The 15316-nt window shown below is 46.4% G+C and overlaps 1 protein-coding gene across 3 annotated transcripts in view; it reads right to left on the minus strand.

The window, feature by feature from the left end:
* The window catches only part of Larp1 (La ribonucleoprotein 1, translational regulator), a 50627-nt gene that overhangs the window by 13604 nt on the left and 21707 nt on the right, over nt 1–15316 (minus strand). Inside the window, exons 2-10 of one of the 3 annotated variants that reach the window (XM_021660425.2) lie at nt 9658–9719; nt 9366–9431; nt 8321–8495; nt 6972–7067; nt 6688–6894; nt 6430–6589; nt 5339–5483; nt 1055–1229; nt 778–947 (exon numbers count right to left, since the gene is read on the minus strand). In XM_021660425.2, the coding sequence (XP_021516100.2) occupies nt 778–947; nt 1055–1229; nt 5339–5483; nt 6430–6589; nt 6688–6894; nt 6972–7067; nt 8321–8495; nt 9366–9431; nt 9658–9719 (1256 nt within the window). Of the gene's footprint in view, nt 1–777; nt 948–1054; nt 1230–5338; nt 5484–6429; nt 6590–6687; nt 6895–6971; nt 7101–8320; nt 8496–9365; nt 9432–9657; nt 9720–15316 lie in introns of all 3 variants that reach the window. The other 2 variants (XM_021660426.2, XM_021660424.2) reach the window with 2 other exon arrangements.

Here is a 15316-nt window from a genome sequence, read left to right on the forward strand (position 1 = left end):
GATACAGAGGAATGGAGCTAACCCTGGCTTCCATCTTTCCAGAGCTTGTACAACTGCCTGTCTGGGCCTTGTAAGGTTCTTATCCTTATCACAAGGCTTCTCTTGGCTGAGGCTAAGAACAGTGAGATATTCTGGGAAAGAACAGACACAGGAGGGAAAGGATATGGGAGTCCCAGTCATAGTGGCAAAACATACACATATAGAAGAACAGAATTATACAGAACACAAGTCCCAAGGTCAGCTCTGAGGCCACTTTACAAGGCATAGACCAAAGCTCTCCAAAGAGGGAGCTAAGGTTACAGACTTAGAGGAAATAAATGTGGTGCATGGAAAGGAGGTGGTGATTTTACTCTGAGGTCAAAGAACCTCAATAGCAATGACCCTACCTGAAATCAATACACACACTGCTTTCCTCTTTTTAGGGCAGCTTGACTCTTCATCTTGAGCTCACCAGCTTCCCAGATTCACCAGACTACTATAGGAAAACTTGATCCCTTTCCACTGTCTCTAAGGGCCCAAGGGTATTACACGCTGAAGACCAAGGACAGACTCAGGGGAAAGGGCTCCCAAATGAAAAAGGAACAGCTACAAACCAAGAGTCCTAGGCCACAGCTACATGGCTTTATCTTGTGGAAAAGCCATATGTGAACTGAGCTAGGTATCCTGAGAAAGGTTCCCAAAGAGTACAAATAGACTGCATCAGCATTCCTATACCAGAAAACCCAGAGCTGCCTAGGTTTTCAGCTTAAACCTTCAACTAAGCCAGGCCTTACCCACCTTGGGACGTGCTGGTGAGGGCCGAGGCCTCTTCTTCACTTCAATCCAACTTTCAGAATCCAGGTCTGGGAGGCTGGCAGACAGGCCCTTGGGAAGCGTCTTCAGGTTGCTGACCTCCTCTGTTTTGGTTGGCACTGGGGTGACTGCACGGGGAGAGCCAGGTGCCGACTCTGAAGGGAGAATAAGTAGGGCCTCATCATCCTAGTCTTCTCAGGGTAGTCCTGAGGTGACTGCACACTGGAGGATAAGAAAATCCAGCCACCACTGGGGTACCTACCTGTCTCCTTCTGGTAGTGCTGGCGGGGAACAAACTCTGGGCAGTTGAGAAGCTGAGAGAAATCAGTTTGTGAATAATCCACTATTGGGGGACCAGGAAGTGGCCACTTTTCAGGTTCTTCCCTCCTGCGGACTTTCTCTTCAACAATCTCTACCACCTTGCTGTCCTTTAGAGCCTGCAGAGGAGGAGGAGGGAACAGAATGAAGAGGACCACCTAAGGCAGCCAGAGATATGGACACCATCAGGTCCCTAAGCACCTGGGTGCTAAGTTCAGGCCAGCAGCAGTAGTAAATGTCTGGTCACACTGTCCCTGATTAACAAGCACATAAAAGGTACAAAATTACTTGGTAACCCTGCAAGTCAAAATCAGAAATCACACACAAAAGAGACCATATGTCCAAGATTTAGGCAAAAGGCTGTTCAGTGACAGTGACTGTAAAAGGAAAAGCACCTAACATCATGCTGGCCATTTAAACCATAAGACAGGTATGTGTGGTATAGGCCTGGGCGAATACCAGCCCTTTTATCTGAATTTAATAAAACAACAGATTTATGTAATACAACTGTTATTAAGAGTCACAGCTAAATTATTATAGGTTGTTATCTCTGGATACAAGAAAGATTAGAGATTCTACCCACCTCCCCCCGAAAAAGGTTTCCCTGTGAGCCCTGGTTGTCTTGGAGATCACTTTGTAGACCAATGTGGCATCAAACTCAAGAGATCTGCCAACCTCTGCCTCTCAAGTACTAGAAATAAATAGAAGTACCATTATACACGGCTTAGATATTTTTCTATGTAAACTCCTTGAAATCTTTTGAGAGAATGTAGGCAAGGAAAAGCTCAACATGTGATAATATTGTCATGATGGCCAAGGGAAAAGGAACAGAGAATACTGCAGGTGGGAGTGCAGAGGATTCACATGGAGAAAAGGTTATGCAGTTTTTCCTTTGGATTGGCCATTTCTAGAAATCTATGCCAAAGACAGAAAGCTAAGTACATAAGGCCATCTGTTCTAGACATATGCTGTCTGTATATTAGTAAAAGACTGGAAGCAGTTAAGAGCGCTGGCTGCTCTTCCAGAAGATCTAGGCTCTGTTTACAGAACCCACATGGCCACACACACCATCTGTAACTCTAGTCCCAGGGGAATTCATTGCCCTCTTCTGGCCTCTGGAGGTACTACATATACACAGTTCAGACATGTATACAGACACGACACACCACCCCCACCTACCCCCACCCCCACCCCCACCCACCCCCACCCACCCCCACCCACCCCCACCCACCCACACGCACACCCACACATTTCTAAGGGACTAGAAACAACCATGGTTTTATCTAATGGCTCAAATGCCATGGATGGTGGACTGTGCAAATTAAGAATGGAAACCCTGTCTCAAATAAACAAAAAAGGAAAAGGAAAAAAAAAAATGGGGACTATGCTCTACTTTATACATACACTTTGCAGCAGCAACCAGATAATGAAACAAAAGTGGTAATACCTATGTGACGCATCACCATTTACCAAGAAAAGGAGGGGATGAATACACTAAGAATTTATCTGTGTTGCTGGTGGTGTTGGCACACATCTATAATCCCAGCTTTTAGGAGGCACAGGCAGGCAGATACCTGTGAGTCCAGGGCTAGCCTGGTCTACAGAGCTAGTTCCATGACAGCCAGGACTACACACATAAACCCCTTACTCAAAAAAAAAAAAGAAAAAAAAAAAGCCATGCGAGGCGAGGCGGTGCACACCTGTAATCCCATCGTTCAGAAGGCAGGGGTAGGGGGTCAAGGAGCTCAGGGTCAGCCTCGACCTACATAGCAAGTTCCAAGACAGCTAAGGCTACATATACATAGAGAAACCCTGCCTCAAAAAAACAAAACCAACAATGTGACCCACTAGCAACAATTGTGTGTATATAAAAAATTTTAATTAAGGGGCTGGAGAGATGGCTCAGTGGTTAAGAGCACTGTCTGCTCTTCCAATGGTCATGAGTTCAATTCCCAGCAACCACATGGTGGCTCACAACCATCTATAATGTGAACTGATTCCTTCTTCTGGCAGATGTAAATGCAGATAGAACACTCATATACATAAAAAAATAAATAAATCTTTAAAAAAAATTTTAATTAAATAGTTCAGTAAGTGTTGAAACTTACTATTTTAAGCATCATTAGAACATACTGCATTGCTGGGCCTAGTGGTGCACGCCTGTAACCCCAGCATTCTGGGAGGCAGAGGCAGGCAGATCTACAAAGTTTCAGGCCAGCCTGGTCTACAAAGCAAGTCCAAATCTACACAGAGAAACCCTATCTGGAAAAAACAACAACAACAAAAACCCGCCAGAATATGCTGCATTCATTTGTTTTTTCAAAAATACAAAAATATTGTTATTTAGGTTTGGTGTGGGGGGTGGTTGGGTGGGTTGGGGGGCATAGAGAAAGTTGAAGGAGAGGTAAGACAGTCTCATTTAGCCCAGTCTGGCTTTAAATTTATTTAGCGGAGGCCAGCCTTGAACTCCCTCAGCATCCCAAATTCTCGGATTAATAAGCATGAACAACCCTACCTGGCTTTCCCCCAATCCCAAGAACTCAGAAAACGGGTCTCTCAGAGGTTGAGTATATACTTTTTTTCCTTCAGAAAGCCATGATTCAGTTTCTAGAACCACACTAGTGAGTTTACAAACCCCTGTAACTAGCTGTAGGGAATCTGATATCCTCTTCTGGCACATATACTCTCCTATCCATACTTATACACATATACATAATTCAAAAATAAATCTTAAAAAAAAAATCATGGGGCTGGAGAGATGGCTCAGTGGTTAAGAGCCATCTGCTCTTAACTGTCTGCTCTTCCAAAGGACCCGGAGTTCAATTCCCAGCACCCATATGGCAGCTCACAACTGTCTGTAACACAAATTCCAAGGGATCTGACACCTTCACACTAATGCACATAAAATAAAAATTAAATTAAAAAAAATCATGGTCAGGCAGTGGTGGCGTACACCAGTACCCAGTGCTCCGCAGGCAGGGGCAGGAGAATCTGTGAGTTGGAGCCCAGCCTGGACTTACAAAGTTATTTTCAGGACCGCCAGGGCTACACAGAGAAGCCTGTCTTGAATGAATGAATGAATGAATGAATGAATGAATGAATGAATGAGTTGATACTTATATACTATGTAAAAACTTTGAAAACGCGCGGGGAAGGGGAAGGAAAGGGAAAAAGAAAAATTATCATCTCCTATTTTGCTTTACTTATCTTAGAAACAATGACCAACCAAGTAGCAATAGCAACCCTATGACTCAATATGATCTCTAAATTCCAATTTCTCTGAAGGGAAATTAATGTTTCATTTAAAAACACAGGATGCACTAAGGCCTCACTGATCAAAAAAAAAAAAGCCTGATCCCACAATGAACTGAGAGAAAATACTGGGCAAGCTACATTGTTTCTAATATACAATGCTAAATAAAAAGCCTTCAAGTCCCACCTTTGAAGGATATGGGGAACCACCTCAGAGTTCTATAAACTGTTCACACAGTGAAGAGTATCATTCCCATAGATCTGTCCTTTCTGTTCTACCTCCTCTCCTCAAACTAGTTAAGTGAAGGCTGGCTAAAAGGACTAGCATACCACTATTTTGCAATCCCTAAGGAAATTGTCCCTGTAATAACCAAAGCAGTTTTTATCCCAGGAGACTGAATGTCACGTGCCACCCAAAAGACGACACTAGCCATTTTACAAAGTCCTGAATCTCATTACCCTTTAGCCATTAAGTTACTCAAACTCAACACTAGAGATGAGCATATGAGATGACAGCTCTGTTGTCCCACAAGACCTGCTATCCCATAGGATATATGCTCTAGTTTACCTAACAAACAGCAAGAAGAATAAAAGGGTAGAAGGAGACAGACAACACACAGTCCTGATCTGGACACTGATCTTTACAATCCTGAACAATGTTTGGCACAACTGAGGAGAACCTGATGATATTAAAGCACTGTCAGTGTCTGTAGGTGATAGTGATGCTGTGACTATGGAAATGTTAGACTTTCTAGAAAGACCTACAAGGTGTGAGCAACAGTGGATGAGGGGTACACAGGCAAGACCGGCTGTAGCTGCCTCTCGCTGAAGCTGCTGTGGTGCTTACTGTACCATGGTAGCACCTTGGGACTCAACAGAAGCAGTTAGTAGGGGATTCTCTCAGGGTTTAGCCCACCAACTCAGGACTCACAGGGAGGACCTTATTTTCCCACCATCACCCCTGGAGGAGACATACCGCAAAGATGAGTGAAATGTCAGTGGTTAGGGCCTGTACACGGTGAAAGGAAGCAATAAGGGTGATGGGAAGGAAGCCATCAGCGTCCATTTTCCGTCTCAGGAAGAAGTCTCTCTCTAAATTGTCCACGCTGAAGTAGTATTCACTAAGTGGGGGGAAAAGGCGTCACTGAGGGTCTATGGACCTTCCCTGCTCCCTATCCACCCCAGCAATCTCACACCTCTGGCCTTCTCATTCCTCTCCTGATATACACCTTAAGGCAGTATTTTTCAACCTACAGGTCATGACCCCCTAGCATATGTGTGTGTTTAAGTGACTTTTTCACAAGGGTTGCCTAAGGCCACTGGAAAACATAAATATTTACATTACAATTCATAACAGTAGCAAAATTACAGTTACAAAGTAGCAACAAAAAAATTTTATAGTTGGGGCTCACCACCACATGAGAACTGTATTAAAGGGTTGCAGCATTACGAGGTTGAAATCACTGGCTTAAATGCTGAAAAGAAATGATAGCTGCTACTTTGAGTCAAATCACCTTTTTCTTTTTTTTTTTTTTTTTTTGCCTTTGAGCTATCACAGGGGAGGCCTACAAAATAGTCCTCCTTTGAAACTCAGTTCTACTCCTGCTCTGCTCCTAAACACTAACCCTCTAACTATACTACCTGCTTCCTTGTACGGGCTTTCTTTTGGCCTGCGAGCCAGTACCTTAGTATGGTGAGAGCAGTATTATAGGCAAATGGAACCGCTTTAACTCTATGCTTCGTTACTTACTAACTATGATTTTGGATGAGTAACTGGTCTGCTGCTCCCCAGCATGCACAAGTTCTAGGGTGGGATAAGAACAATGCCTGCCAACACAGCCCGGCTATGGTGACAGCTCAAGGGCATGCTTGCCAGCATCTACCATGCGGCTTGCATGTTAGTGATAGTCTCGAGGTAAATGTGGTTTTAGTCTGTAATGAACAGAATTCTGTGAAAGTAGAAAAGACTATCGTTCACAGCTTTAACAGGGCTACTACAACTGTTGCTCATTAGACCCTGCTCTGGGCCCCACTCCAGCATGGCCCCAGAAAAATCTGCATACTCACATCTGGCGCTTGATATAATCCTTGAGCAGCTCCTGGTCCACACTGTAAATCTCAGTGCTGCTGACATTGTCAAAGTAGTAAGTGATGTTCATGTACTTGGGGGTACGGGGACCCTCTGTACCATCAAACTTCCGGTAGCCAAATTGGTAGTCAAAGTGGGCTACAGGAGAAATGGGCCTCATTAGAGAGAGAAGATTATGGCCTACTACCCCTGCCGCACTCCCTGGACATCCCGGAGCCCAAAGGGGCCTCACGTACTTCGACTGCCACCCCGTCCACGGCCCCGTCCACGACCACGCCCCCGTCCACGGCCACGGAAGGAAGCCCGCGCCCCACCAGCCCCATCACTCTTCACACTCGATGTTTCATCCTGGTCGTGCCAGGCAGGCTCCGGTTTGGTCTCTGGTTGCCAGGCTGGGGTTGGTGGGGCCACAGATACAGGCATGTAGGTGGTAGGTTCGGACCCTATGGTAAGAAGGAACACAAAGTAAATCTTGAGAGTACCCTCCTCACCTAGACCCTCCCTAGTGGGCAGCACATACCTTTGATCTCCCCTCGGCTAGCAGGTGCATGTCTTGGCTCCTGAGGGCGAGCGGGGCGTGAGGCCAATTTCTCTCTGGATACTTCAGGTTTCATGTCTATTTGCAACGGAACCCACTTGTGTTTGTTCCCTGAGGGACAGCATGGGCATGTCAGAGAGGCATGGCAGGCCCCTCAGACATGGCTTTTTCCTTCCCCCAAGTTTTGGCCCAACTATCCATCTGGTAGGTAAATGTCTATATCCTTTCCAAACACGGGGCCTCTTTCTTTTAATAAAAAAAAAAAACCTCTTAGTGTAATTAATAAAGAATTTAAAAATAGAAATAAATAAATACATCTCTTAAATAAGGAGGCCAATGGCTCAGTATAAGAGCCTCCCTCACTTCCTGGAGCCCGACGCCCGGCTGCCCTGGGTAAGTCCTGACGTTCTGGGCTCCGTCACACACGTGCCGCATCACCGCCTATGAGGACTGCGGGGCCACTCTAGTAGAGTGAGCAGGGACCAGGGAGCCTATGAGGACTGCGGGGCCACTCTAGTAGAGTGAGCAGGGACCAGGGAGCCTATGAGGACTGGGGGCCACTCTAGTAGAGTGAGCAGGGACCAGGGAGCCTATGAGGACTGGGGGCCACTCTAGTAGAGTGAGCAGGGACCAGGGAGCCTATGAGGACTGGGGGGCCACTCTAGTAGAGTGAGCAGGGACCAGGGAGCCTATGAGGACTGGGGGGCCACTCTAGTAGAGTGAGCAGGGACCAGGGAGCCTATGAGAACTGTGGGGCCACTCTAGTAGAGTGAGCAGGGACCAGGGAGCCTATGAGGACTGGGGGGCCACTCTAGTAGAGTGAGCAGGGACCAGGGAGCCTATGAGGACTGCGGGGCCACTCTAGTAGAGTGAGCAGGGACCAGGGAGCCTATGAGGACTGCGGGGCCACTCTAGTAGAGTGAGCAGGGACCAGGGAGCCTATGAGGACTGCGGGGCCACTCTAGTAGAGCGAGCAGGGACCAGGGAGCCTATGAGGACTGCGGGGCCACTCTAGTACAGTGAGCAGGGACCAGGGAGCCATCCTAGATGGAAAAAAAGCTGCCGTGCTAAATAAGTTATAGTTGTCACCTCAAGCCTGGCTTGCAGATACTGAATGGGTCTATGAGAGAAAGCAGCCAAGCCTGTATCATTTCAGGGGGTTTTAGACACTCTTAAAGCAATGTAAAAGCCTGTTTAAGAGATATATTAAGGTTGAGAAGCTGTTCTAAGTAGTCGGCCTCCTCCGTGCCTGATAACCTCCCAGCAGCTGCCAGACTTGTATCATTTAAAAGTTCTGCAAGGCAGAACCAGGTCCAGCCCAAGCCACTTACCTTTCTTCTTCTGCCCGCCTCGCTGGCAGTCCTCATCCCCATTCTTTTCCTCCCCTGATTCGTCTGACTTTGTTTTAGGGCTCTCCTTACTATCACTTCCATCTCCTTTCTCCTGCTCCTTCATGTCCTTCTTGGGCGGCAGCTTACGGGCAGGCTGAGGCTTGTGTGACTGCGGCTGCAATAGGCAAAGGAGAGAGTGCACACTAGAGCCTCTAGGCTGGAAGGACACCTGTGGTCACTCACTGGGAAGGTGTGAGGGCAGGCTACACTGGATCTATCCTAAGGCCTGGCCTTCATACTGAGCCATTTTCACTCCAAGACATGACCACAATGGCCATGAAGTAGGAGGAACAACTCATTTTTCTAGCCTACCCAAATCTGTGGGGTAGAAGAAATGCTGGTCCTGGCCTGTCTGTACCACCTCTACAGTACTAGCATTACCCACTGAGGTGGTCACTAGTTCAGAACAAAAGTACTGAGAGGAACAGAACTGACCAACAGTCTCTTCTGTTAGGGTCTAGGGGAGCTAAATACACTTCCCCAAACTAGAGCCAATGCTTCACCTGATACTTCTTCTTAACCACTCATAAAAAAAAAAAAAAAACTTGGCATAGTAATATGGGCTTTGGAAAACTGCAGCACAGCTCTCTCCTAACCCACTGAGCCATCAAGAGCTACCAACTCCTGGGAGTCAGATCACTGGAAGGCAAAGAAGAAATGAACAGTGCCTGGCAAGTCTGAAACCAGGCACAGGCTCACATGATGTTAATTTCTAATTATTTCTTTGCTGCCCTTTTTATATAACTAGTCTCCATTTGCTTGTACAGGTTGAAAGGGGGTTGATAGCCTATGTTACATAGGCTGGCCTTGAACTCTTGGACGGAGCTGCCACCCTTCTTTTGAATAGCTACAGAAGTACACTATCATGCCCTGCCAACTACTCTCTTTCAAAACTCAGGAAAGGTGAGAATTATGGCTCTTAGACAAAAGCCAACTGAGTTTGTAGAAACTGTACCTGAACCTGCCAGGCCCTCCCCACACTCACCTGCACACTCTTGTGGGCTATCTCTCCAGGTGTAGGCCAGTTGATTGCATCTCCAAAGTCACCAACCTGCAAGGTATAGTCTATGAAGGCCTCAGGATTACCCTGCCTGTCGTTTTGTTCCACACCCAAACTCTAGTTTCTTTGAGAGATTTGTACCACATCGGTTTGTACATAAAGACACCATGCACTGGCACCAAGAAAGGGCTTCCATGCTCTTTAGGGAGAGGGGCCAAGTGCTTCCTAGAATAAGAACAGGAGTCACCCGCAGGAGTCAGTAGCCCCTGCTTCTTACCTTGCTGCCCTTACGCTGTTTAGGAGCAGCTGCCCTTACCACCTTGGCTGGAGCAGAAGGTTCTGTGGGAACAAGGAGAGAGAAACAGCTGTTCAGGCATGTCAACACCATGCCTACCCCGCCGTGCACCTGCAGATTCCTAGAGGAGCCACAGCAGAGAGAGTGACAATATGTGCTGACAGCACAGCTCCCAGGAGCCCAATTCTGAGGTAGGAAAGCCCTTACAGAGTCCAAGTTTGTATTTTTTAAGAGATACCAACTGAGGATCTAGGCCCATGCCAAATCTGTAAGGAAAGAAAATTGAACCCTCTCAAGTTCTGCACAAGCAGAGAAAGGGTAGCTGAAGACATGTAAATAGACAGTCCAGGGCCATACCAAGGCCTGCTTTGTCCTTGCTGACATACAGTTGAGGCAAAAACTAGCTTTTCTGTGTCCCTAAAGAAAAAGCATACTCCAATTTGACTCTACAGTTCTGTCTTTTTGGATAGCATCTCACAGTGTATCCCTGACTGGCTTGGAACTTGTCAAGCAGCCAAGGCTACTAAACTCACAGAGATCCTGGTCTTTGCCTCCCAACTGCATCACCATGCCATGCCTGGCCAACTCCATCTTTTAAATTTAACCCCAATAATTCAAGTGAGACAAGAGCTATGCACAATTTCAGCTCCAACAGCACTAAAATCATGAAATTTAGGTCTACCCACTTTCACAATAGCCATTGGAAAATTTAATGGTTGCTGGTTATGTGACGATGGACACAATGCAAGAGGATAGTCACAAGACAATCCGTTTTCAATAGTGCAGATAGATGAGCGTGTACACGTTCACAAACTCACAGGACACCTGTTAGGAATGAAGGGTTTATTGAACGTTTCTACAAAGATGAAGGTGGTTCTTAAGAAATTCAGCATACAAGTCTTTTCTAAAAGAAGAGGCTCTGGTTAATGTGCTCCCATTTACACATACATACACTTTCCCAAAAGGGTTTGGAAAATCCCTCCTCTAGATATCCACAGGAAGAGATACATCCTGGGATTATGCTCCCCCACTTAGCTCTTGCTTCCCTGCCGGGCTCCATGCACAGAGATCTGGCTGGCTGGCCTTACAAGAAGGTTCTTTATCAGGCCATTTCCTTTAATGAGAAAAAAGTGTCCTCACCCAACGCCTAAGTGTGAGGCCAATACATTCCTGGCTTCTGGCCTGTCACTAGCCCCTAATTGTAGACGTAGGTCTTCTGATAGCTGGGATTGTAAAACCCAGCCCATAACACCCTTACCCTCCAGCACTGAACAGCAGAAAACTAGAAAACTCTCACTTGCAGAAAACAAACAAACAAAAAACCCACTGTTTTTTGACCCCAGGTTGACTCAGAAAAGCCACCCATCACCTAGCAGTTCCCTGACCAGTCAGTCTAAAGATCTTTACCTGAGCCAGGTATGGTGGCATATACCCGTAATGCCAGCACTCAGGAGGCAGACTGGAGGATCTCTGGGAATTTGGGGCCTAGTCTACATAGAAACTTTCAGGACAGCCAGGGATACATAGAAAGTCTGTGTTACAAAAAAAAAAAAAAAAAGAAAGAAAGAAAATAGTCACCCTCATCAGCCCAGGGTCAGGCTAGTGCCCACCTGAGCTATATATATATATATATAGCGAGTCATTTCTTCATGTGCTGGTACATGCTAGAGGAAAAGGAAGTCCCAGGGCTAGGGACAAAGTTTACTAACAGGGACCCCATGAATGAGGACTGGGAGTGAAGTATATATACTAAAGATCATCTCTGAAAAGAGGATAAAAGTTTTCCAGACACTACTGTTTTTAAGGTTTTGTTGTTGAGACAGGGTTTCTCTGTGTAATGATTCCTGGCTGTCCTGGCCTTGCTTTGTGGAGCAGGCTGACCTTGAACTAACAGAGAAGCACCTATCTCTGCCTCCAAAGTGATGGGATTAAAGGCATGTGCCATAGTGCCCAGCTTTTAAGTTTCTTGGAGAACCAACTCTTACAACGTCCTCTGATTTCCATAGACATGCCATGGCACTTCCCTCATTCCAAACAAACAAATGTAACAAGTCCCTTTTTTTGTTTTGTTTTTTGAGGCAGGTTTCTGTCTATAACCGCCCAGTATAACAAGTGCTCCCCCTCCCCTGCTCTGAGACAGGGTTTCTTTGTGTAGCCTTGGCTATCCTGGAACTCATTCTGTACACCAGGCTGGTCTAGAACCCATAAAGATCCACCTGCCTCGGCCTCCCAAGTACTGAGATTAAAGGTGTGCTACACCACCTTTCAAAGTTATTTTTCTGTAATTATTTCAAAGGGTCTTGCTCTGTAGCCCAAAGCAACAGCAATCTCCCTGCTGCAGCCTACCAGGTGCTGAATTCCAGATGTGTGTCCCAGGGGATCATCCTGAGATCTCAGTAGAACACTGTCATGGACTTTTGAGTTCTGTCTCTAATACAAGAGAAAGCCTGGGGGAACCTGCTCCTTCCTATCTGATCATCCACCTGAAGTGGGGGTGGGAGGTGGAGAGGAGGGGAAAGTAGCCTGTCTGGGTCACAGAGAACGGTCTTAAATCAGTCCTATGTAGAGTTTGTTAGAAAGTTCCATTCCCGAGGGTTCTCTACCAAGAAGATGTACGGTGGGCCCCTCCTTTTCCTGCTCCTTGCTAGAGCCCCAGACTGCCTCCAACAAGTCCCAGAAAATCCAGTGAAGCTCTAATAAACTGCCACCAGTGCTCTTCCCCAGAGCTGGTAGAAAGGACTGTGCTTTTTGCCTTTGACCTCAATCATGCATGCATTACCCTTTGGGACCTTTCCCAGCCACCCACTGTAGAAGCATACTCTCACAGGTGTGCAGGGGTGGTGTGGCAAAGACAGACAAAACAGTGGTCTAGCAGCGGGACTTAACACCTGAAGTCATTTCCAATGGAAAAACAAAACAAAACAAAATCCTTTGTGCTGGCACTGACCCTAATGTCCATCTTGCACCAAGCTAAGTCAGCCATTCTATCTCTGCCTTCCAAAACCTGAGCCTGCCACCACCGACCCAAGCCAAGCTCAGGACACACCACTGTTGCTTTTATAAGAAAATAGCTTTATAAGATAGTTGTAACCCCACTGTTTGCAGGTAGAGACTGAAGCTATACAAAGAACTAGCTATGAACTAGAAGGCTTCATCCTCTTGCAAGGAACTCTTCATGAGTTCCCAGACAGCCAATGGCAGTAGGAAAATGTCACTTCTTACTGTAATTTAGGGCCCTTCTCTATTTTTTTTCCAACTAGTTAGCACAGTCTGGGCTCAAAGAAGGAGGGACAATGTGAAATGGTAGGCCCAGGCCCTAAGACAGCTTCCTTCTCAATGAAGTAGAGGAAATGACCTTATGTCTCAGAGAACCAGGTCCAGTCAAGCACTGAGTCAACTCTAGGTCAGTGGAGATGTCATATGGCTAAGTGGGTAAAGGTGCTCACTATCACACGTGACACCTCAGTTCACCCCAAGACCCATATGAATTTTTGAAAGACAGGGTTTCTCTGTGTAGCCCTGGACCAGGCTGGCCTTGAACTCAGAGATCCACCTGCCCCTGCCTCCCGAGAGCTGGGATTAAAGGTGTTGTGGATCACCACTTTAGACCCCTATGATTGAAGAGAACTGACTCCTGCAACTAACCTCCACAGTGTGCATACGAAAGTAAAAAAATAAAAGGGGCTAGAGAGACACCTCAGTGATTAAGAGCAGCTGTTGCCTTCCAGAGGACCCTGGTTCAATTCCAATGCTCTTTTCTGGTCTTCACTGGCACTGAACACACATGGTGCACAGAAATTCATACAGGCAAAACACCCATAAACAGAAAATAAAATTAAAAATATTTGATAGAAAGTACTTAAGTAAAAATTAAAATCCAAAGGAAAAAGCTCTAAACAATAGCAACATTTCTCGGAAAGCCAGCCTACTTTTGGAAGGGGGCACCTGGGCCTTTTCCTGAGCTATCTACATGGCAAACTCTTTCTTTCTTTTGAGTGAAGGGACACAGGAGGAGTCTATTATTGAGGAGGAAGGAAAGAACCAAAAGACAAGTGGTTGGTGGTGGATGCTGCAAAGCATTACCAGGAGCTATGTATGACAGGGTGGATGTTAGGAGGGGAGGCCTTACAGTGCAGGGCCAATCATAGAGGCATGTCTGTGAGCCTCCACTTTCCAGTGTACAACCCTTTTCTCAAATACATAGGAAAGTCAGATGGCACAGTTGAGTACATGGAATGAGCCCTTTAAGTCTAGAACTACTCTGGGAGAAGGGAGATACTATACTATGTCACAGGCCCACTGGTTTAAGTCAACAAAGCACAGAAGGCCTAGCACACAGTTAGGCACCCAACAAATGTTAAATGTTATAATCTGAAGCCCCCAACATGTTAGTATTTATCAGTAATCTTGATCTTCATCAGTGAAAAAGGCCAGCAAGCCACCTCTCAAAGGGAAGATCACTGTTCCAGGAGGTTTCTAGAATAGTTAGCTTCAATTCCAACCCCAGATTACAAACCAGACATTCCCCCCCCCCAACCTGTCTCTTAGGCAGAAACCTGTGGTGAGCAGGCACCCATATCCTCACACTGTCCCACAGGCAAGAGATAGCTGGGCTCCAGAGTGTTTCCCCAGGAAAGAAGAAAACCTTCAGAGTCCTACAGTTTAAATAGAAAAATATGGAAAAATTTACTACTGACTACTGAACCTGATCTCTTACCACCAATGCTTTGGCATAAACCTCTGCTTTGCTAGAGGAAGAAAGTCCTAGGGTTCTTTCCACTCAATTTTTTAAGTCAATTTTTCACTCAGCAAGACTAAGAAAACCCAGGCCTCCAGGAATCCCTCCAGCCCAGCAAAGGGGCTAAACCCATAAACTCCAGTTCTAGAAAGACCTAAGGCTGCTAATTTTTTCTGTAACAAAGGTTACCCACAGGAGCTGTAAGCCTTCACTGAGGACTTGGTTCACACACCTAGAAAATGATTAAGGTTTCTTGTGGAGAAGGTATGTAGTGATCCAACCCTGTCAGACCATGGCACAAAGAATGGGTAAAGGAAGAAAAAACTAGGTTGAAATCATGGGCCAGTGCTGAAGGAGGGCTGGGCTGGGCTGGGCTGGGCTAGTTAGATAAATCTACAGGAAGGGGAGTGGGTGGCCAAAGTGGGACTAAAATAGGAGGTCCCAGATTTACCTGGTGCTGGTATTATATCCTGTAGACCAGTGCCTGATAACCGGCTGAGTTTAGCTTGACTGCTGGGCTTGGCTGCCCGAGATTCACAAACCAGGTCCTACACCCACCACCACCCTCTACTAGGTGCTCTCAGGACACAATACCTGTTAACTACCTGGTGACCTACTTGGCCTCTCCAGACAACAGGTTTCCTGATGAGTCCAGGGACCAGATTGCTCTCACAGTGCCTAGCTCAGGGCCTGGCCCAATAGACTCTTGTGAGGTCCTGCAATCTTTGGCCTTTAGTTTGAGCCTTCCTGTAGAAAACAGAAACAAACAGCCTCTCAGAGGTCCCTAGGCCAGGCAACAATTCTATCAGATGGAGGACTATGAGAGCACTGCCAGCCATCCTCCCAACAGCACCTTCATTAGCTGCGCTAAAAGCTGATAGGGCCACACAGATGTAATAGAAG

This window comes from Meriones unguiculatus, chromosome 11 (genome assembly GCF_030254825.1).
Source record: "Meriones unguiculatus strain TT.TT164.6M chromosome 11, Bangor_MerUng_6.1, whole genome shotgun sequence".
NCBI classification, from domain to species: Eukaryota; Metazoa; Chordata; class Mammalia; order Rodentia; family Muridae; genus Meriones; species Meriones unguiculatus.